This window comes from Leptosomus discolor, chromosome 9, assembly GCF_034619465.1.
Source record: "Leptosomus discolor isolate bLepDis1 chromosome 9, bLepDis1.hap2, whole genome shotgun sequence".
Lineage (NCBI taxonomy): Eukaryota > Metazoa > Chordata > Aves > Leptosomiformes > Leptosomidae > Leptosomus > Leptosomus discolor.
This window is the reverse complement of record NC_141399.1, coordinates 21,797,463-21,818,664: the sequence shown is the minus strand read 5'-3', so window position 1 is coordinate 21,818,664 and position 21,202 is coordinate 21,797,463. Positions and strand designations below refer to the sequence as shown.

At 39.4% G+C, this 21,202-nt stretch overlaps 1 protein-coding gene across 1 annotated transcript; it reads right to left on the bottom strand.

Annotated features, from left to right (window-relative positions):
• Positions 1 to 3,295: 3,295 nt before the first annotated feature.
• Positions 3,296 to 20,903, bottom strand: SLC6A1 (solute carrier family 6 member 1). Its single transcript, XM_009955615.2, has 14 exons — positions 20,669 to 20,903; positions 19,823 to 19,954; positions 18,278 to 18,378; positions 16,656 to 16,765; positions 16,404 to 16,536; positions 14,879 to 15,013; positions 14,658 to 14,761; positions 14,232 to 14,356; positions 11,889 to 12,001; positions 9,704 to 9,835; positions 9,037 to 9,139; positions 7,665 to 7,765; positions 5,414 to 5,581; positions 3,296 to 3,400 (listed from the first exon to the last, which is right to left on the bottom strand). The coding sequence occupies exons 1-14, from the start codon at positions 20,901 to 20,903 to the stop codon at positions 3,296 to 3,298; spliced, it is 1,797 nt and encodes a 598-aa protein (XP_009953917.1).
• Positions 20,904 to 21,202: the final 299 nt, after the last annotated feature.

Here is a 21,202-nt window from a genome sequence, read left to right as displayed (position 1 = left end):
TATATCATGAAAGCAGCAGGCCACAAATATAATACATAATGCTCACGAACTAAACATTAAAGGTGGTTTAAATTTTCCTCTGTATTTCAGAAGCATCGAAGTTGCTCCTTCCCCCATTTCCAGAACAATCACTGCCCTTCCTCCCCAGCCTTTCTTGAAAGCAGAAGAAGGATCTGTCCTCACCTTGTACTTGCTCATTTGAGTGCTCCTTTCTAAGGTCAGCATTTAGAATATAAAGTCTATGGTTTTAGACGCTTCCATCAGGAACATTTTCAATTGTAATCATGCTCTCTAAATAGCTTAGACTCTTTCCCAGCATGATGTCCTCCTCCAATTTTATAGTTAGATAAATAAATTCAGAGCATAGGAGCATTCAACTCCTCAGCAGTATTGCAGAGCTGCAGCTGTAGGGCAGACTGCTGTGCAACTTGCTTGACACCTTCTCCCACTTTAACAGCAGCCGATACAGAGAACGATGATTTTTTTGGAGCAATGCATCACCTGTCCATTTAGTAGGCAGCCACTGTTTCACCAGCCCATTGGCTTCAGCCGGTGACAGAACACTCCTCAGCAATGCCTTGGAAATCAGCGCCTTCAGGTGCTGCGGTCCATACCCCAAAGCATCAGCAGAAATGTACCTGAGGAACATTTACGTTAAAATCCAGGCTTTTTACTCAGAGGTCCTGCTCTGCCATCTTCCTCCAGGAGTATTAGAGCAGCAAGATGCCAGGCAGGGCTCTTCACTGTCACCTTTTAAACTTCTGTACAATGCATGCACATACTAGCTAAGTTACAGAAATAGCAGTATGGATTAATTATGCACAGCAAGTGTGGTACAGCATTTTGACAGTTAAAGGATTTATACATATAAAAGTATATGAAACATTTAGAACTTGCTTCACAGAAAAAACCCCACACCTTGGTTTTGTTCAATGAAAGACTGCAAAATTCTGGATTTAATGTATAATATAACCTTTATTCTTTTTCCTCTAAACTCTTGGAAACTTACATAACAATCGTGCTTTAATTATGACACCATTTATAGACATTTAAAATGCATCTTAATTTATAAATATTTTACATTTGGTCCATAGAACAGGTTGCAATTTACTAAATAATACTGTACTCTTTTAAACAGGCTCTGTATATATTTTTGAATATGTATATATTACATATATATTTTTATATAGAGATAGATTTGCTTGGTGTTCAGATATTTCCTTATTGCAAAAAGCATATATGATCATACAATAATCTTTTTTTCAGGGCAAGTACTACAAAAGAGATACAGCTATTCACAGTTTACACACAGTAGTTCTACAACACTATTTTGTGCTATATGATACGTTTGTACAGCTTTTTGCTAAAGAGCAGGTCTGTCAAACATCTGTCATAACTGTTTACAATCAAACATTAAATACTGTATTTTTCTTAGAACAACATGGGACTTGGTTACATTAAACAATAAAGAGAAAGCTGGAATTTTTATCCTTAGTCTAATGAAATCCACAATTATAATGTGTATGTATCACGTATAATGTTTGTGCAGGATGTACGGGTTTCCTCTAAATCCCAAAGACTTACGGGACTTTTGCATTTCAGCTATAGCTGTTTAGAATGTAGCTTAGATCCTGTAATATTTTACAATTGATCTATGTATGATACAGTTTAGAATCTACCAAACATACTCTGAGATTTTATGATGTAGTTTGAAATACATATGTATTTTATATATATATTATTTCTACAATAATGTGCTTGACATTCTGAGAATAATACTTTATTGCAAGAACATGTTTGTCACCTTCAGACAAAAACAACGAAAAACCCAACATTCACAGTTAACATGTTTTTCACGTAGTAGTTCTACATAAATTGTGCTATCTAACATTGTACGTTGCACAAAAGTTTGCTGAAAATCATGTTTCATTGCACAGTTCTGTCACAGTCATTTACAATCAAACATCACCTACTGCATTTTCCATAATCCATAATCCTGTCATATAGCTGCCAAACGAGAAATACTGTGCAGGGCTGACCACTGCCTTTTCCACACAGGGAACACTGCCCTGAGCTGCAGGGGCTTTCCTGCTATGTGGCAAATGCAGACTGAGCCCAGAGTGGAGAGTCTGGTATTACTGAAGTAGCTTTCCCTCATGCCTTCATCACCACAAATAATATGTAAAGAAAAATAAAACCGTTTTCAAAGTTCTAATGATCCTTATTTTGTAATTTGTTTATTAGAAACTGTTAAAGTCCTTTAACAGATTAAAAAGAATGGCTGTGAACTAAACCCGAAATTAGAACTACAAGGATTAGCTTCAATCTTTAAGCCATTGTTTTGGTTTCTATTTTGGTGGCAATGCAGTAATAGTAGAATAACAACAGCATAATAAAAGCTCAAGTACTCTGAGTTTGAATTGCAAATACTTTGTATTTCTTTATCTAAGAGATCTTGAGTATTACTTCTCATTTTGCTAAAAAACTTAGAAGTCATATTTTTGCCTTTAAGATCTGCGATTCACATCGTATGGACTTACAAACGTATGTACCTTTTATATGAACTAGTATATGCATTTTTAAAGACATTTATGATCCTGTTTGAAAGTTATCCTGAAAGACTGAGCACAGACAGCCTTTACAGCCACTCTGTGTTGTACTGCCACAAACAGCCCTATGACTTCATTTGCACTAGGAATGTTTATAAAGGCTGTGTCTATTGTTAATCGAAGGAAGTCTCTTCTCCCTCAAATGGCCTCAACTACAACAAATTTTAATGGCAGACTTTTTCACTGGAAGTCACTTGTTTACAAAATACTTCATTCTTTTGTACAAAACAATTCCAAACTTAATTTTACTCCTGCAAAGTCAGAAATAACAGTCTTGGGATTCAGTGGTAAGAAATATTGATAACCTACTAAAAATCAGCAGCACAAAACTTCAAATAGTCGTGCTAAAAGGTAGATTAAAAAGGCCTTGGCACATCAATTTACAAATTCCAAGATACGCAACTATTGTTGTGAAAGGATAAAAACATTAACAGTCTGTGGGTTGCCAGAGAACAGAAAACAATGTCAACATCTGAGCTCACGCAATGGCTGAATCATACCCATGGCGATTCCCTTACAGTGGGGATGACCTTTTTTCTTTTTCCGTTTTTTTTTTGTTTTTTTTTTTTTGTTTTTTTTTTGCCACTAGAGGTAGGTAATTATATTCTCAGACATAAATTTGTGGTCATATTCAACCATGGTTTTGTTTTTCTGGAGCAGTATTGGTACTTTCATGATACAGAAGTTTAGATGTAGGCTTCTTTGTTTGCAGAGTTGCTCTGTTGTGCCTGCTCCGGCCCATTTTCAGGATGACTGATGTCTTCACTGGGCTGAATCATTACTTGGATGCGCTGTTTAAAGAACAACAATAAATGCAAGGCAGTCAAAAAAAATGTTTCTAAGCTTACTTTTTTACTTTTTTAAAGTAATCCTAAACACTTCTGTCTAGGCATTAGAGCTAAAATGAAAAATTCTGTCTCCCAAGGGACCAAAAAGGCAGTAAGTCACATATACTAAAACCAGTTTTAGCTGTGTTCTGAACATGTCAGTGGGAGCTGAAAGACCACATGCAAAATGGTAGATGGCACCAGGCATTAACAACTGAGCACGCCTAGGGAGAAGAAGTGAGGAGAGACTCTGCTGCAAGTCCACAGGTCAAGCATAGAGGCCGCAAGTTTGCGGTGGGCAGCAGGGACTCCAATTGGAGCTCAGACATGACGGTGACCTCCCCAGGGAGCTGAAGGGACTAGAGAGTATGGCTGCAGCTTCTGGGAGGTACTACCTCCAAGGATACGACAGATAAAGGAGCCTTGTATTTAAGATTGTTTACTTCTAGGCTGTCTTTCCTAGTCCTTTTGTGTTCTCCATTCACAAGGCTTATCTGCCTGGCTCACATGTGTATCGAGAAAGAGAGCCCAGTTTTGATTGTCAAAGCCTGTGAGCGGTGTAGGCGTGTCCTATTATCTAATAATCATTTGTCAATGCTTTCAAAAATCAGACCTTAATCCACAACACGACTGAGATGAGGAACTTTTACTGTGGCCTTATACAACTCTGCTCAAGAAGCAGCTATGTTTTAGAGCAACAATTCTCCATTGGCATGTAAATGCTTCCATAAGACCAAGGGGAGGATATTCAAAATGTAGGAGCTTAGAACAAGCAGGGGAAAAAAAAACCCAGAATTTTTTTGGTAGGCTTCTTTGAAGCTTCACTGAGTCTTAAAATTTGCTGAAGACAAATATCTGGATCAAGATCTGAGCATTACTTGTCAATTCTGCTTAGGATCATCCATCTCTTTGCAAAGATGGCTCTGTCAGCTGTCTTTAGACTATTCTAGGAATTCTGACAAATTAATTTTGACAATCTTTGATTCCCACAATCATAGAGGACAGAGATGTGCGTTTCAGTACTTGCGCTGAAGAAGTGTCTGTTATGCACAGAGTGAGGCTATTGGCTGGAGAGGGAGAACTGAGGATGCACCCAGATGAAAAAAAAAATTAACTACGGCAATTGTACGTGATCACTAAGTGGTGTACTGGTCAATAACCTTATTAACATTCACACTCCTTTAGCAGCATTTCTCTGAGGACCTTAAAATGGATTTACACCATACAGCGCCTCTCTCATGTAGGAAGTGTCACTTCCTTTTAACAAATGGAATAAGGGATAGGGGAGAGGCTAAGGGCATGGTGCAATGAGGAAAAGGCCTCTAATGTGCTGCAGTAAGTAACTGTTCATAGAAATCCTTTAAATAAAGACTAAAGGGAAGTGCAGCATAATCATAAAATATGCTCCCAGGATTTTACGTGTACTTTCTCTGAGCTGCAGCAGAACAAGGCAGGCGTTGTGACTTCGAACAGGGGTGATGCAGAACAGGAGCTCAAATCTTTGATCACAGCAGGGAGATGCTCAACAAGGTCACTGTGAGCAGACTCATAGAAAACAAGAGTTACGTGTGTTTAGTCCTAAGGGTTTGCTTCCAATTCCTTAGAGCATCACCTGCCCTGATACATGACAGTATGTCTTGCATTAATAGGGACACATTTACATATTTTGTAAACTGCTACTTTGTTTTCTAGGTATAAGGAGCTGGGAAGCAAAGTGTCTGGAACCGTCAAAGCCCAGAGATAAGGACCACATTTAAGGCGGTGAATTCTGTTTAACAACAGGTGGTACAGACCCTGGGTTGTTTTTTGTCTACCTGGTACTTGTTTTTATATTTTTCAGCTCAATGCAAAATAACTGGGCTAAGCAAGCGAGGCCACAGGAGATACACAATAGAAAACAACTTCCCAGCTATCTCTTATCAGTGTGCACAGGTCTCATGAGATGAAATCATGCAGTCAGGAAAAAGAGGGACTTACCTGTTTTAAGGAGCCTTTCAGGGTTAGAAACATATATGCCATATAGCCTGGTATCAGCACCATAGAAGACAAAGCCATGAACCAGCCAACCCCTTGGCCCCATTTTGGGAAAACGTAACTTCCCATTGTGAGCGGAGTCATTTGGACAGCACTGAAGATAAATACTCCCTGCAAAATACAGCGGAAAAGGCAAATTGGATGAGATTTCTGGAGTGGTCTGCATTCAAGAGTTTTTCTGGATTGACTCGGACCTCAAGCCTGCCAAGGTGAAAAGGGTTCCTTTGGTCCCTGGTGATGGCCACTGGGCACCAGCTTGTAGATGGGGCCTGCAGGTCAGTCTTCCAGATGGAAGTTGCAGAAAACAGGCAGATGTCAGCCCACTGCACTCACTGATTCCCTGCTAGCTTAACCTCTAGTGTGGGAACGTGTAAATAATGGAACTGTAATGCTGAAATTGTGAAGTTGTTTGTTTCCACTAACTTTCTTATGGGATAACAGTATCAGAACAGCTCTACTGTACTGGTCAGCAACAGACTCCTAGAGGCTCTGAATGAGAATGTTCTTTAAAGCCTGGTTCTGTATTGATCTCTCTAATATCACCACCTAAGAGTGCTTGGCCAAGAGGCTCTGACATTGTTCAGATCCTCTGAACAAAAACGTAATGGAAAATGAGGGCAGACAGAATGGAACCTGCAGTTCAGTAAGTGACTACAGATTTGTCTGCATAACTGAACTTGTCCTATGAAATTCAAAAAACACTTTGAATTTTTCAATAACAAGAGACGAGGAGATGGTTTCCCAAGAAGCTTCTTACCAAAATTAATGTTAATGTTTCAAGTTAACACTATATTTTCACATACATAACCTGCATCTCAGATTATCCAGGTATGCTGGTACGAGGACTCCACAGGTACTAGCAGAGTGCTCAGATAACCTGCACAAAATCAGAGGGAAGGGGGCTATTGGGAAAGATGAGGGTCCTGGAGAATAATACCTGCATACACAGTATACTATACCATTGATCATCAGCACCAGTGGGTTGCTTTTGTGTTGTTTTCAAACAGATGACCTGCAAACATGGTATTTTTTCCTTTAAGTTCCCAAGGAGGACTCCTATCCTGGCCTGTTTCAAATGTCTAAACCAGCCTGCACCTGGTAAACCTGCTAAACTGAACTAGCAAAGTAGGAAGCTCATTCTGATCCCAGGTTCAGGCCTTGTGCAGAACATATCCCAGTGAGGGAGATTTTATTAGCACATCATCACTGGACTTGCACTGGACAGCAAATTCTGTTGAAGACTTTACAAGACAGGAGAAATCTGGTAAGTTTTACATACACTGTTGGTCCTCTTCCTACTAAACCACTAAAATAACCAAAATGCATTTTTATGCCTTCCTGAACACTTGTTTTCAGAAAAATTAAAGCCACTTTCATCTGGGAGAGATGAATCAAGGAACCCTCAGTATAAACACATTTCTGTGCCTCTAGTGCTTTTTGTTTGCTTTTCTATGGCTACCTATATGGGAGTATCAGAGAAATATCAATGAGTGAGAAGTATTATGTCATATGTAATAGTGTCTACTCGATTGCAGCTTTTTTATATTGCATCTGGGTTGACTATATTATGTGTAGTAAATTTACATTTCTTTGCTTATTACTTCGAAAGGTACTCTATGGGCTTAACTGGATGAAGTTTAGAATTGGGAAGAGACTGTACTATGGTTTCCAGTGCACAAAATCCTTGCAAGGTTTGCCAGGAAAAACAGTAGCAACGTAGTACAAACTGGGTAATATACACCACGGAATCCCATGAGAGAAGAACATCAGTTTATAATCCTAGTCTGTTACCAGAACAGTGCCTGTGAGGGAATTTAGTTTCAGAACGTGGGCATTTTCATGTATATGCAAAATTCAGACTTTAGGGAGATTGCTAAATTTTAAGAATACAAGAAATGGTCAAAATTTGTTTCTTACAGTTTTCTATCTCCGCCAATTAAACTCCTGACTAGTTACCATTTCCAGAGGACTAATACAAATCTTGAAATGGTGCGAGGCTTCTTTTCTTAGGGCACAGGCTTCCTCTAATGACACTGTTTTTTGCTTATTGCCTTCAATGGAATTGCTCAAATCCTTAAAAAGGGAATGAGGTCAGAGTTAATATGAACCTGTGGGGGTGGAAATGACAACGCCGCAGTACATAGGCAACCTCATTTACATCCTTTGAATCATATAATAAAAGTTTGTTCCTTACTGCCACAATGATAGGAGTGAAAAATGACCAGCAGAGTTTCCACCAGATGCAGGGTCTGTATCCCACCATCTCTTGGATGTTGTCATAAAATCTATTAACACCTACATATAGAAATAAGAAACAGTATAGAAACATATCAGATAATTGATTCAATTGAAAGCTCAGTGGTTTTGAGAGACACTGTCATAAATGATGAGGTATATTTGGAAGCTCTATACAGACCCCAACATAACTTTTCACCTGTCCAAATAGGAACGAAATGTGCAAACCCAAAAGCATCAAGAATCATTTGTTCTCATTCTTCCACATCATAATTAATTCATTAACGACCAGCAAACTTATTCCCATGCAAAGGCTGAGGAAGTCTGTACATCTGAAGGTCAGATGCAAACACACACCCTTGGTTAATTTCAACTTTAAGTCTTACTAGAACGAGGGATCTTGAATGATATTCTACAAATTAAATTAAAAAAACCCAAACTCATCCTAGTGTTAACCAGCTTCACTTCGTGTGAATAGATGCACACCATATACATGTAGAACCGCATGTGAAATCAAAGAGTAGCCCTTCTGCTGATGAGTTACCTACCAGCACCCCATCGTCTTCTAAAACGTATGACTATCATCTTCCTTATAATTTTGATTTCTTCATTATTTAGCTGGTGTATTTTTCCATTCGCATTTGCTGGATTCACATGCAGTTTCTCTCCCCTATAAAATGCTGTTCCATCCTCTCAAGCCCATTAAAAGACAGCAAAGACTCTAGTTACCTAGCTCTGAATCAGTTCTATAATATAAGTGCTTTAGTAATCATGGGAGCAGGTCCTTGGACTAGCTAACACAGAACTAAGGTCAAATGCACAAATACTCTGTCAAGAATACAATACATACTCATTTGTCTTTATACCCATAGCTTGCCAGTCCTGACTTTTGGATATTTTAGGGCAGTTATGCAAGGTATGACTGACCAAGGAGCCTGGCTCTCACTGCAAGATCCTAGAGCAACAGAGTCATTTCTGGAAACAGAACACTACAAAGTCCAAAAGACCTAAGTCATTATGTTGAGAACACCTCTGAAGATCCAGGCTTTCCAAGGAAATGGGACAGGAAAAGAGAGGGAGATGTCACCTATTTAGTATTCCTGAAACACTTAGCACCTAATGGCTTCCAGGCTTATACACAGGGGGTTTTAAAGAGGCAGAAGTACCTTCGACAAGCCAACTCTGAGTCCTCAGTGGAATTATATGCATATAAAACAAGTCCAATTTCAGTCCTACCCTCGGCATGTGCACACACAAAACAAAAAATCAGTAGATGAAGTATCCTTATGGTGTGCAAAACTTATGGGAAAAAAAAAAAACATAGTGTTTACCATAGCACCAGGATATCGAGATGCACTCAAAGAATACAAGGAACAAGAGACTCATTCCACTGGCAGAGTAGTAGTCAAAAAGCTTAAACACATAGATTCCACCCTAAAACGCATAAGAAGGAAGTGTTAAAATAAATAGTAAGGACTCCAATTTCACAACAGATTAAAATGCGAGCTACAGTGGCAAATAGGTTAGGGACATACTAATGTAAATTAATTAAAGTTAACAGCTTAAAGTCTTGTAACGCTTGAGGTCAATACTGACAAAAACTAGATTACTGCTAGAATTCAATTAACTGGTTTAATTTCACTTTAGTCCTTTCCATTCAATAATTCAGCCATTTCCCTGAAGTAGTTTGCAATCTAGTAGATCACAGGAAGCAATGGAGAACATCCCTAGCTACTGCCTGCTGGACTGTAAGGCAGCCTGCAGAGATGTGTGTTTGCTTGTCACCTGAACCATGAAGTAGGACAAACCGCACCCACGGACTGGAGGCATTTTACACTTGTAAGTTAATGTCTGCTGCCTGAAGTCTTTAGACAGTGTTGGTGATAGATCCCTGCCACTTCAATGGTTGGCAATGATACCTGGTTGGAGCAGGGGAAGGGAGAAACAAAATAGATGCTGTACACCAGCCATAAGATCACCTTCTTCTACCGAACATACCTGAGTAATATTGGACAGCCCTATCAGATAGGAAACAATGCATACAACAGCAATGAAGATTTCTCTTCGATTGCGCAATAACTTCGGAAATTCATCCACCAAAGCTGTTATGAATCCTTCCACAGTGCAGAACTGTAAGTAAAGTTAGAAATAAAATACAACGCAATGCACTACAACAGGAGGATTACATTTAGGGGAAGAGTTTTCAGTAGTACTCATCACTGGCCTGAGGCCGCATCCATTACACGATAAATTAAAAGTCACTTGACTTTATGGAAGCAGTGCTTCTGAATATCCTTGTTTCTGTCTAAAAAGACCTGTGCAAAAAGATTCCAGCTAGAAAAACACTCAAAATTCCAAACTATGAACTACAGTTTGAGCTTGATGAACATAAAGTATTCATTCTTTGATAGATGAAGGCTTTGATCCCTAGATCCTTCAAAAACTTACGCTTGTCCTTCTGTGATTTGCTCACATACATGAAAGAACATCTAATCAAATAAGTGCTTCAGGGTGAAGGTTAAAGACACAACATTGATTCTCATATGTAATAAATCAAATACTTTTTGTATCCCCAGAGAAGATTTTTGCTGAGGATGTGATTCTCCAAATGGAAAGCATGGCCATATTTCAGATTTTTTTCTGTACATAAATAATCAAAATAAATGTTACCATTATGATGGCTAAAATAATGAAAACCAGAATGCATGTAAAGTTTTATTAATTTCCAGCAGTGCAATCAGAATTTAACCAACAGTTATAGTTCCTATAAATTACAGAGTATGAAATGTTTCACTGACAGGCAGAAAATGACAGCCTGTAGATACATATTCTTTTAAATAATATTAGACTACCCTTCTCAGTTGTTAGTTGCCTAGAGACAAGTTCTTTCAAGAATATTTTTGACCCAACTAATTTCACAGTGGTTTCCCCCCACACTGAGCAATAGGTTTTAATGTCAAGCCTCAAGCTTATTGAAAACCAAAGGAAGAGAAAACACAAATTTTCAGCTTCCTTTCATGTTGCAGGATAAAATGTCCTCCTGGACTTTATGTATTTGGTTCACAGGCTGAAGTCAACTTGGATTTATAGAAAATGATGGATTTTCTCTACTGAAAGATTAGTACAGTACTAAGCTAGTAATTCTCATATAACTTTATGTGCTCTGAAGACTGTGCTAATAACTGTAAGGTGCTGGTTTGACAACTGCAACTGATTGCAAGTAGATTAACACATCTGCCTATGACTGGTCACATAAAAATGACCAAACATTTCAGCAGGCAGACGGGACTTCCCTGACAAAGTCCTCAAAGTATGCTTTGCAAAATAAGACAGGGTGCTTTCTTTGGTGCTTACAATACAGCTGCTATCTGTATCAAAATTATTACTGATTAACGAATGCTTTTGTTTGACACAGTCCTTTCTAGCGCGTAAAGTGCTTTTGCTTGTTCTGTGTGTTTTTTAGTTCATTTTGCAACAAATATTTTTTTAATGATTGCATGACTTAATTATTTCATTATTTAATTGTTTAATCTAGACAAAAACTCTGGAGAATATCTTATTTGGAACTGCAGAACCTCTGGGCTGTGCTTCCCATTCACTTCCAGTTGTCAGATGCCATCTATAACTCTTAGCTAAGGCCTGAGCCAATAAAGTCTTGATCCTTACTGTTGGGAAGTGATTTCAGAACATACTAAGATGCAGAATGTCCTCAGTAATGAGCCTACTGCCTCCTGAATTTGCTCCTGACATTCATATGCTTAAAATGAAATGTGTGCTGTATCTTTTTGCTCCACGTGGGAAGTTCTGAAGTCACCTTTCAGAAATATTTGTGGCATCTAAATCTTGTAAAGCATATCCCAGTGTCTCCTACATTGATGAACATTGCAAAGGTGTTTTTAATATTGTTAATATTTCAAAGAAAGTTCCTTTTATCTGCAGAATAATTTTGTATATGCTTCCAGTAGTTCATGACAAAGCAGAAGTGTCTCAGTATCTGTTTCTTCCTATCCCAGGCTCCTTGAACCTCTTAGCCTTTCCTCTCCTTAGTAGCTATTATTTATGATTATTCCAGAAACCATTCCACACCACTAACAGCTGGCGGTGCAGGATGCACAGAGGCCAACCCTGTACCATACAGTTGCAGAAAATTTCTCTTCGTTATTAATTTTTACACCAGTTTTACCTGACTGTCAATTCCAAGCATAAGCAACATGGAGAAGAACAGTATTGCCCACAAAGGAGAAATTGGTAACTGTGTCACTGCTTCTGGGTAAGCTAGAAACGCCAGTCCAGGGCCTGGTAGGAGAAACAGGAGAGAAAGTGTCAATGTGATTGATTGGGTGTTGTGATCGTTTGCGCCTGTTGATGCAAAGGTTTTGGGTTTATTTGAATGACTCAGCCATGGATGCAGCATCTGACCAGGGATTTCAGCTTCATCAGTGTTCACTGACCAAGAAGTCAGTGCATGTATCTTGCTTTTAAAACGAACCAACCAAAACAACAACACAAACCCAAATCCAACCAAGCAATAAAGCAAAATACTAGATGCAGTTCAGAAGCTGCTTCTGAGAGACGCCTCTGTATAGCAAAGACAGGGAATGTCGTCCTTGGCTAGGAATACATCTGCAGGTACTGTTCTCTCCCTCTCGAGTAGTTATCAATAGCTGTAATCTGCTTTGCACCAAGTAGTTCAGAAGTGGAGAAGACACTTTTCAGCATTTACAGTATTCCTGTTTGCTATTCCATTCCATTAATTATCCTAAAATACACATTTTAATAAACTATGTATTTGTGAACAGGCAAACCTTTTCATTTGTGTTCCTACTAACTGCTGATGGGGGGCATAGTGCTGGAAGGAGAATATAAATTCTTTTTAAAAAAGGAGCTCTTTTTGTTATAGCATAGCTGGAAGCCAGCTGATGTCAGGTTAAGAAGGAAACCTGTAGCAAGCTAAATAATCACAGAAATAAAATTAGCGTGCCTCACCCAAGGCAGGGTATCTGATTTTTCAGTTTTCATTAAAAGTAAGTCTGTCTGTGATGTCTGGTTGGACATACATAGCTTTCAAGCCCGTGAAGCATTAGACACCTGAATTACTAAAGTAAATGCAATGCAGATTTTGAAACAACCACTTGCTAGCAATAGCAGATATGCTTTCCAAATGGCAGTAGTAAAAGCAAAATAAACTTAAGGTAAGTATATTCTTAATTTTACTCTGTTACACATTCCACCAAAATGCAGCTACAGCTTTTAATAACACTGTTTGTTTTACAAAGGTGTATAAAACATTGCAAAGCAACATGTCTCGCAGTACTAAAATAAAGCATCAGTTTCTGAGCTTGCTAGGAGAAACAGAAGCCTTAATCAAAAGTTCAAATATCCTTTGCAATTAGTGGCCACAGGAGGTCATGTGCATCTTTCAGAAGTCTATTATTTTAGGTACCTTAAAATGTATTTAGGAGCTTAATGTGATATAAAAATATTGTTCTGTTTGCAGGAATAGGCTTTATATAGTTATATCTGTATCAAACACATAAATCCAAGAAGCTTATTTCACACACCACTGACTTTCCAGGGTATTTTTGACAACATTGCATGCCATTGTATTTCTTTTCCTAATTTCATTGTATGTGTCGTTTATTGAAGATTATTTTTAGGGCTTAAATTCTCTACTTTTCTAACTAAGGAAATATTTTATCAATGGGATATGTTTGCTAGTATAGTAAGACATATTTTGTCCACCAGTGACTTCCAACCACGCTTTCAGTTATCGGATCCCTCCCTGTGGCTAGAACTGCTAAACGACTATCTGGCACACCAGCTGGGTTGGGGCAAACATCTGCTCTGCTACTTTGAGCTTTTTCATCTGGAAGAAAGACAAGGAACTGCAAAGAACAGCAGAATTCTTCCATGGATATCTCACTGCCCTAAGTAAAATGACTTTCATAATAAAGGGTCCCATAAAATTGGCTGGTAGCTGTAGGTCTGAACAGGTGAGAAACAGATCTGCCTCAAAGGGCTTAACCTCAAGAAAAGGAATTTAAAATCCTAACTGAATTTGAGAATATAGGCTCCAAAACCATAATGACCACCATTCCTCTTTTCAGTTTGCTTTTAAGAATTTCAGTAGCAAGAGGCTCTTAATCTGCTGTCACAGCTAAGCGCTGAACCAGCAAACTGCACTGCCATCTCTTGTAAATGCATTCCCTGTAAGTCGTATTCATTAGTATTCCTTGTGTCGGCCCAAGATGACTCTGGCTGACCACTCTCCACACCAAAGGTTTGAGAGCACTAGGCAGGCAGGCAGACAGTCTGCTCGACAGGAAATGATTTTGCTGGTGCCGCCTTGAAAGGTTTGAAGGAATGCTCTCCCTTTTGCAACCAATGAGGGTGACTGAAATGACAGGGAGCCGAGAAGTGTTCTGAGGGAGGGATTTTGAACAATTACATGAAGCAGTTGGTTACAACATACAAACAAGAAATAACTGATGCCACTGAACAGCTTAGAGAAAAATATATTGGATACCTGATGCTGCAACATCTGCAATAGGCCTCTTAGTGACATTAGCCATGAATCCAACAATGGAGAAGATGACAAAGCCAGCAAACATGCTTGTGCATGAGTTTATGCAGCACACTATGATGGAGTCCCTGAAATAAAGATAAGGTCCTTTAAACAGTAGTTAAAACAATCCTACTGTTCATCCTTATATTAATCTTTTTTCCCCATGAAAAAGTTTCACAGTCTGGGTTCCATTTCATGCTGGACAAGTCATACTGTCTCTCCCATTAGTGTAAATGCAGTCACACATCTCAGTCCTAGCTAGATATAACATTTAATATTCAGACCTGAGACTACACTTTATTTCAATTATAAGGTACACAGAAAGACAGAATCCAGCTCCATCTGAGAGAGGAAAATGCCATTATAATATGTGCAGTCATTGCTTACCTGTAAACATTATTGTGGAAAGGGTTGTAACTTCCAAGGGCAATCAGTGAACCAAGACCCAAACCATAGGAGAAGAAAATCTGTGTGGCAGCATCCAGCCAAACCTGATTGCAGGAAATAATTTTTTAAAAAATCTGTTTCTGCACTTGAGGAGCAGGTCATATCTCTGAAAGGTGAACAGTTAGTAGTGAAACTTTTGTTTACAAGGATTGAATATTTACCTCAGAGTCTGAAAGCTTACTGAAGTTGGGAGTTATATAGAATAAAATGCCTTCCTTTGCTCCAGGCAGTGTTACACCACGGAAGAACAAGATAAGCAGCATAACATAGGGATAAGTAGCAGAGAAATATACCACCTGATGTGAAGAAACAAGACATTGTAAGTGTGGAAGGAAGAATGATCTGCGCTTGTTAACACTTCAGAAAATATTTGCTCCCTACAAATACTGTAGCAGCAACTGAGGCTGACTTTGAAAATCGAAGCATTTATCAACAGAAAATCCTGGTGTGGGAAGGGGAGTGCCTACTGCAGAACTTCCCAATGCCATGTCTACAAGGCAGGTGGCTGTTGCTGATTTTTCTGAAAGTGGAAGATAGTGAACTAGGGTATTTTGCAGGAAGGGGCTCATGCTTTGCTTTTTTTTTTTTTTTTTTGTATTCACAAGGGGAGCCTCCAAAACCACAAGGTTCAAGGCACCAGTACCCTGCTTGTAGAACAACATCTGTTTGTTTGTTTCTCCCCCTCTCAGACAGCTGTTCCTGTATTTTTCACTCTCTCCTCATCTACGTTATGATATACAGGGTCCTACTCTCGCCTTTTCAAAAGCCCTATAAAAAAGATACTATGAAGTCAGACTCCAAAGAAACAAAGTCAGCCCTCTTTTTGCCACCTTCTTCACAGACACGAGAAATAAAATGATTTGGTCTGAGCTCAACTAGGCCATGCACAACACGCAGCTTGAAGTGGGTCACAGTTACTACCATCTTGTCAAAAGCCTACAATTCATTCTTTCATTGTGAAAACATCGTAGTCCTCTACACCAGACTTGAGGTCTCATAACCCAAGCCTTCAGTTGCCACCAAGCCTCATGGCTGTGGCTGTTCATTTCCCTAAGATTTCTTCCTCCCATTTTAGGGAGAGGGAAAGGTATATGCCAATGTGAGAGGCTGTTGCCCTTTCATTCTTGGAGAAAGGTCTGTCAATAATTGCCTTAATTCATTACCAAATTCTATTTTGCACTCAGAAAGCAGCCAGACTCCAAGAAGCACAGCATGCAAGCATGCCTGCGGCAAGAACCACCTATGGCTCTCATTAGCATAAGGAAAGGAGTAGCTCTTGTATGCAATACAGCTTCAACACTCACATATCTAAGCTCAGCAAAAGCTGTGCAATAAATGCATGCCTCTCACCGAAGCCAAAACCCTGCATCCTCACTCTGCTGCTATCCAAACTACCTAGAATATTCATCCCAGGAACAAGCAGATATATTTTTAGAATTACACCTGGCAAAGCCAACAAGTCTATAAGTGAACACACCATCTAAGACTGTGGTCAGACCTAGCTACAGAGGAGCCACCTCTTTCAAAAACATGGTGCTGTATCAGTTCAAGAAAGACAGAAGTTAAATACTTAGAGCTATACCAGCAAAACTGTCCCCCGTGCCTCTTACCTCAAGAATTTTCAGAATATTTGAGTAAAATGGGCATTTTTAATTGAAAGGTATTTACAGTGCTTTTTAATCTTACCTTTCCAGTCCAGCCTACCCCCTTCCAGATACAAAAATACACCAGAATCCAGGCAATTGCTAGAGTAATTGCTAGCGGCCATCGGATTTGCCCTGGTTTTTCCAACCCATCAGTCATTTGGTGCATGTTGCGTCTAGAATAAGCCAACAGAATGGTGTATTTGACAACTAATTCAGAAGACAGTATATGAATGATAACAATCTAATCCTTGAATATGCACAGGAATGATACAAAGAAAAATAAGCAGCTTACTCCCAGAATTCGACCACAGCACTTGTCATGTTGGTGGTGTTTGCTAAGGTATAATTGGAGAAGCAGCGGTCAGTGTTCCATGGGTTCTCACAGTGTTTCCAAGGAAGAGTCTATTTAAGAAAAAGAGAGAGAAAAACCTAAACAGTCAAACACTTTTTAAGTAAGAATTACTTTTACTAGAAATGACAGTTGAGTGGAGAACTAATATACTGATGAGTTCTGCAGCGCACTGATCTCCCTGGGGTGCATGTCTGCCACATAAGTTACTTAACTTCATATCAGTTGTGTGAATCAGATGTGAATATATTTCTTTCATTCTTTAATATATCAGCCCAAATGCTTTGGAGTCTGATACTCCTCTCGGTATGTGAGAGTATATTGAGCATGCTACAAGAAACAAGGGCAGCAGAAAGAACCTCCTGGCGGTCCCGTTACCTCTTGTTGCACTAGAGGTAATAACGGTGTGATGGTTATTAAGCAGAGATTTCCATTTTCCCCTCATGGAAAATGTTGTATCAGGGTACTGCATATTTTAAATACAAGAATAAGAGGCTTCAAAGGAATCAAAAGTCAATATTCATCTAATATAGGCCAGTCCCCCACTTTCAGACTACGACTGAACTTTAACATCAACAACAAATCTGAGGATAACAAAAAAAGAGAAATGATCATGCCACTCTCAGTCAGTAATTAATGCATATTTGGTCAAGGGACAATTCTTTAAAGCCGAGAACGAACAAGAAGCATGAACAAAATTTGTAGAAGAGACAATTGAACAATAATGCATTAATTATTGAGACTTATGGAAGAATGTTTCCTCAGATGGACAAAGCTCACAAATCAGATAAGACCTACTCATCTGATGAATCATCCTTGAGGGGGGAAAAAAAGGCAGGTAAAAATAAAGAAAACTAAGCAAAAATAACAATGAACAGAAGTTCAGAGCTAATCAAATCACAGACCTTCCATTCCATGGGGATTTCTTTAATAAACCCCTCCACCATCAAACCACATTACAATGACACTATTTCCCGAAGAACCAACATTTGTGTGGCTGCTGTTGAAGAAAAACACCCATCAGTTGTACACTAGAATTTTTCTCAGGGCAATGACTGGACTGTAGGCTCAAAGGCAAAGGGGTGCTAGTGCTCTCATTAGCATTTCCAGGGCAAGGACTGCGGAGCATGACTTGTAGCTGCCTGGCAGGTAAGCAGAGAAGCAAGCAGGCACGCTTGCGATTAACAGGCAGAGACAGATAATGAGTGAAACTAAAAGGGTACAGATGAAAGATCTGTGGCTCTGAAGATTAAGATGAGGAAATTTAAACAAATTGGTAAGAAAGAGAAGCCTGTGGCTGCAAAATAACCTATTATTAAGTTTCTCCACTGGCATTCTTGGAACAGAATATTTTCTCCACAGCTTTCTGTTCTACATTTCTTGTGGAGAAAAAAGAATAAAAAAGATGGATTTTTATAAAATAGTTTTTCTTTAGTAAGAAACGGCTTCTCCTGCTGCTTCCTACGCATGTGTTAACCTCACACCTTTACAGTGAGACAGATTAATTAGCTATCTATATATCACTTTGCTTTACACTCAAAAGACAATTCCACCCCCCCACTTACAGTGGTAAAGGAATTATACAGGTAGTATATGGCCCACGAAATAATCACAATGTAGTAAATATTTAGCCAAAAGGAAAGGACTGCAGCAGCTAGTCCCACACCTGTAAAGAAAACAAAAAGAAACAAAAGAAGGTAACTTCTAGTAATGTTTATACAAGTGTACAGTTGAAGAGCTGCAGTTCAGAAGGACAAACACAACATATGGGGCAAACATAATTTACTGAATTTTGTAGAAGCCAAGTTAAAATTTTAGAAGTATCATTATAAAATGGTCATGAAATTGAGTGATAGTTCAGCCATCTATAAATTTAATCAGTGTCTGGTTCTCTGTGTCACATTGCAGTCTCATCTGCTGCTGTTGAGATTTTACAGGCATTTTTTTACTTCTAGGGAAAAGAGCTAAATCAGCTCATTCTCTGAAACAGCAGTGCCACAGAAACTTCTGGCAGAGGCATGCAAACTGAGTACGACTTGTAAGACCAGCTATCCATTTAGTACACTGATCTAAGTGTTTTATGCTTAGTATAATGCTGTTAAGCCATCTCAGACTAAAGAAACATCAGCGGTTCCACAATGAGAATGCCTTGTCTTCTACTCCACATGGAGACTTCAGGGGTATCGTAAAATATTCAGTCTGGTGCCAGTTGCCACATGACACTAAACAGGAGCAAGTGCTCAAAACAATCATTATAATGCAGAGCAGGATCTACACTTTGCATCGTGCCCCCTACCAACATCAGTAACTCCAGCAAAGTTAAAATACTTATCTGTGAGAAACAGTTTCATATCTCTGAGTTTTCCCAGTACAAAATTTCCTACAACTAAATCCACTCTAAACAAACTTTTAGCTCACCCTATACTAACTGTTAGTCCTACTGTGTGAAGTAATTGATAACTCGATGGGTAACTTGTTCCCCTTCTGGCCCAGGAGTCAGCTCAAGAGCTCTGAAGTGTCAAAGAATTTAGGGCTAGAGGGTGAAAAGCACAGTTTGTGAGGTTTGTGGGTCTGTGTAGATTCTAGACTAAAACCTTGAGGTTCTAGCAATGAGAAATCTCAAACTAGTTAAAAATCTAAGTGTGGAGTGAACTTGTTCTAAGCAATTCAGTATGCAATTGCCATTTTTGAAGTGTCAGGCCTTCAAATTTCAATAAAGAACAACACGAGATACAAACCTCTGTGACCTCGACCAGAAACAGTGTTTACCAAATTGCTGTGAACAGAGTTCCATATCTGCTCAGACAAATACTGCTAGATTTAAAATGCTATTTTGAACAGTCTTTATATGTTCCTAACAAAACAATTAAAATTTTTAAAGTTCAAAAATAAGTTTGTTGAGATCCTAATGCCTAACTCTTGCTATTTTTAATGAGGCATGAATAATATCCTAGTGTGTTTCAATATCATTGTTTACACCTCAGAAAGTTAGGGTTTTCTGTAGAAAATGATGGTTTAAGTAAAAATATGAAGGCATAAAGAAATGTTCCTGCCCTGTCACTTTGTGCAACTTGGAAACAAATGGAAAATAATCCAAATTCATACTGTACCTTTGAACATTGGAGCAAGCTTCCACACTCCCAGGCCTCCTATAGATGTATATTGACCAAGGGAACACTCCAAAAGAAACAGTGGCACTCCAGCAAAAATTAAAGTAAGGAAATAGGGAACCAGGAATGCACCTAAAAAGAAATATGAAGAAGTCTGTTGTAGTGGAGAAAACACTACTGAGTTTCCACTGTTTCCATCCCTACTATGTATGAAAAGAAACTCACATGTTTTTATTCTTAAGTGTAACTTTTCAAAAGAGTTAGTGGAAAGCACATGTACACTTCTGAACCACTATCTCACAAGGTGAAAATAAGGGCAAAAATATATCTCCTCATCACTGAAATATTTTCTGTTTAAGTAAAAAGCTAAAATCCAAAAGACTGTATATTTTGTTGCCTTCATCTATCATGGGACCATGCAGTTAGGATAAAGGCTTTAACCAGAACTGGCTGTTTTCCAGCTGAAGTTAGCCTTTTATGGTAAGCTCAGAATCAGTATTACAAGCCATATGCAATCCTCTCAAAAACTCAAACCAAAAGAGAGGGCTCTGAAGACCTGGAAGGCAATGTGCTTTAGTTCTGCTCTAATGCCTTACGGTCTTTTAAGAGCACCTGCCAACTAGAAGTTAGAATAAACTCCAGAGCAGACCTCAAAGCAGGGCACTGCACTCCAAAATGCCTCCAACCCTCCTGGACAAGCATAAAGAGAAAAAATACCCAAACCCAAAAAACACCTATGCTAACGAAAGAGCTGTTAAAACCAAGCGCAGTTTTACTGATGGTTTTTACAGTGAATTCTAATACATAACTATATCTGAGATCCTAAGAATGAAACGGCAAACATACCTCCACCATTCTTGCCACAAAGGTATGGAAATCGCCACACATTCCCTAAGCCAATGGCATAACCTACACAGGACATAAGAAAGTCAAATTTTCCTTTCCAAGTGTCTCGGTCTGGAAGATCCGTCTTCTTCTTCTGCACTTTTACTACCAAGGTTTTAGGCTTGTCATTGGTGATCGACGCATCAACTTCCGTGGAGATCTGCCCATCTGCCACCTTGGTTCCGTTGGTTGCCATCTCCCGGGGTTTGGCTAGGGAGGCTCGGGTAGCCGCCGGGCGAGCGATTTCAGCACCGGTCCACGTGGACAGCAGCTTTGCGGCGGGCGGCGGCGGCCCCGGGCCCGGCCGGCAGGGGCGGCTGCTGGGCTACGCCGCGGGCCCGGAGCGGCTCCCTGGGCGGCCTGCGAAACACAACACGGCGGGACTCAGCTGGCGGCGGCGCTCAGCAGCGCGCAGCCACCGGGGACCGCGCGGCAGCGCGGCCGGCTCGCCCAAGAGCTTGCCTCTGCCCCTTGGGTTTTGTCTTGCCAACCCAG

Excerpts from the sequence above, each read along its gene's own strand:
- SLC6A1 (XM_009955615.2), bottom strand. The coding sequence starts at position 20,903 with ATGGCAACCAACGGAACCAAGGTGGCAGATGGGCAGATCTCCACGGAA. Across the intron at positions 15,014-16,403 it reads GGGTAGGCTGGACTGGAAAG|GTGGTATATTTCTCTGCTAC; the intron begins GTAAGATTAAAA and ends TCTTCACATCAG. Across the intron at positions 14,762-14,878 it reads GTAAGCTTTCAGACTCTGAG|GTTTGGCTGGATGCTGCCAC; the intron begins GTAAATATTCAA and ends TCCTGCAATCAG.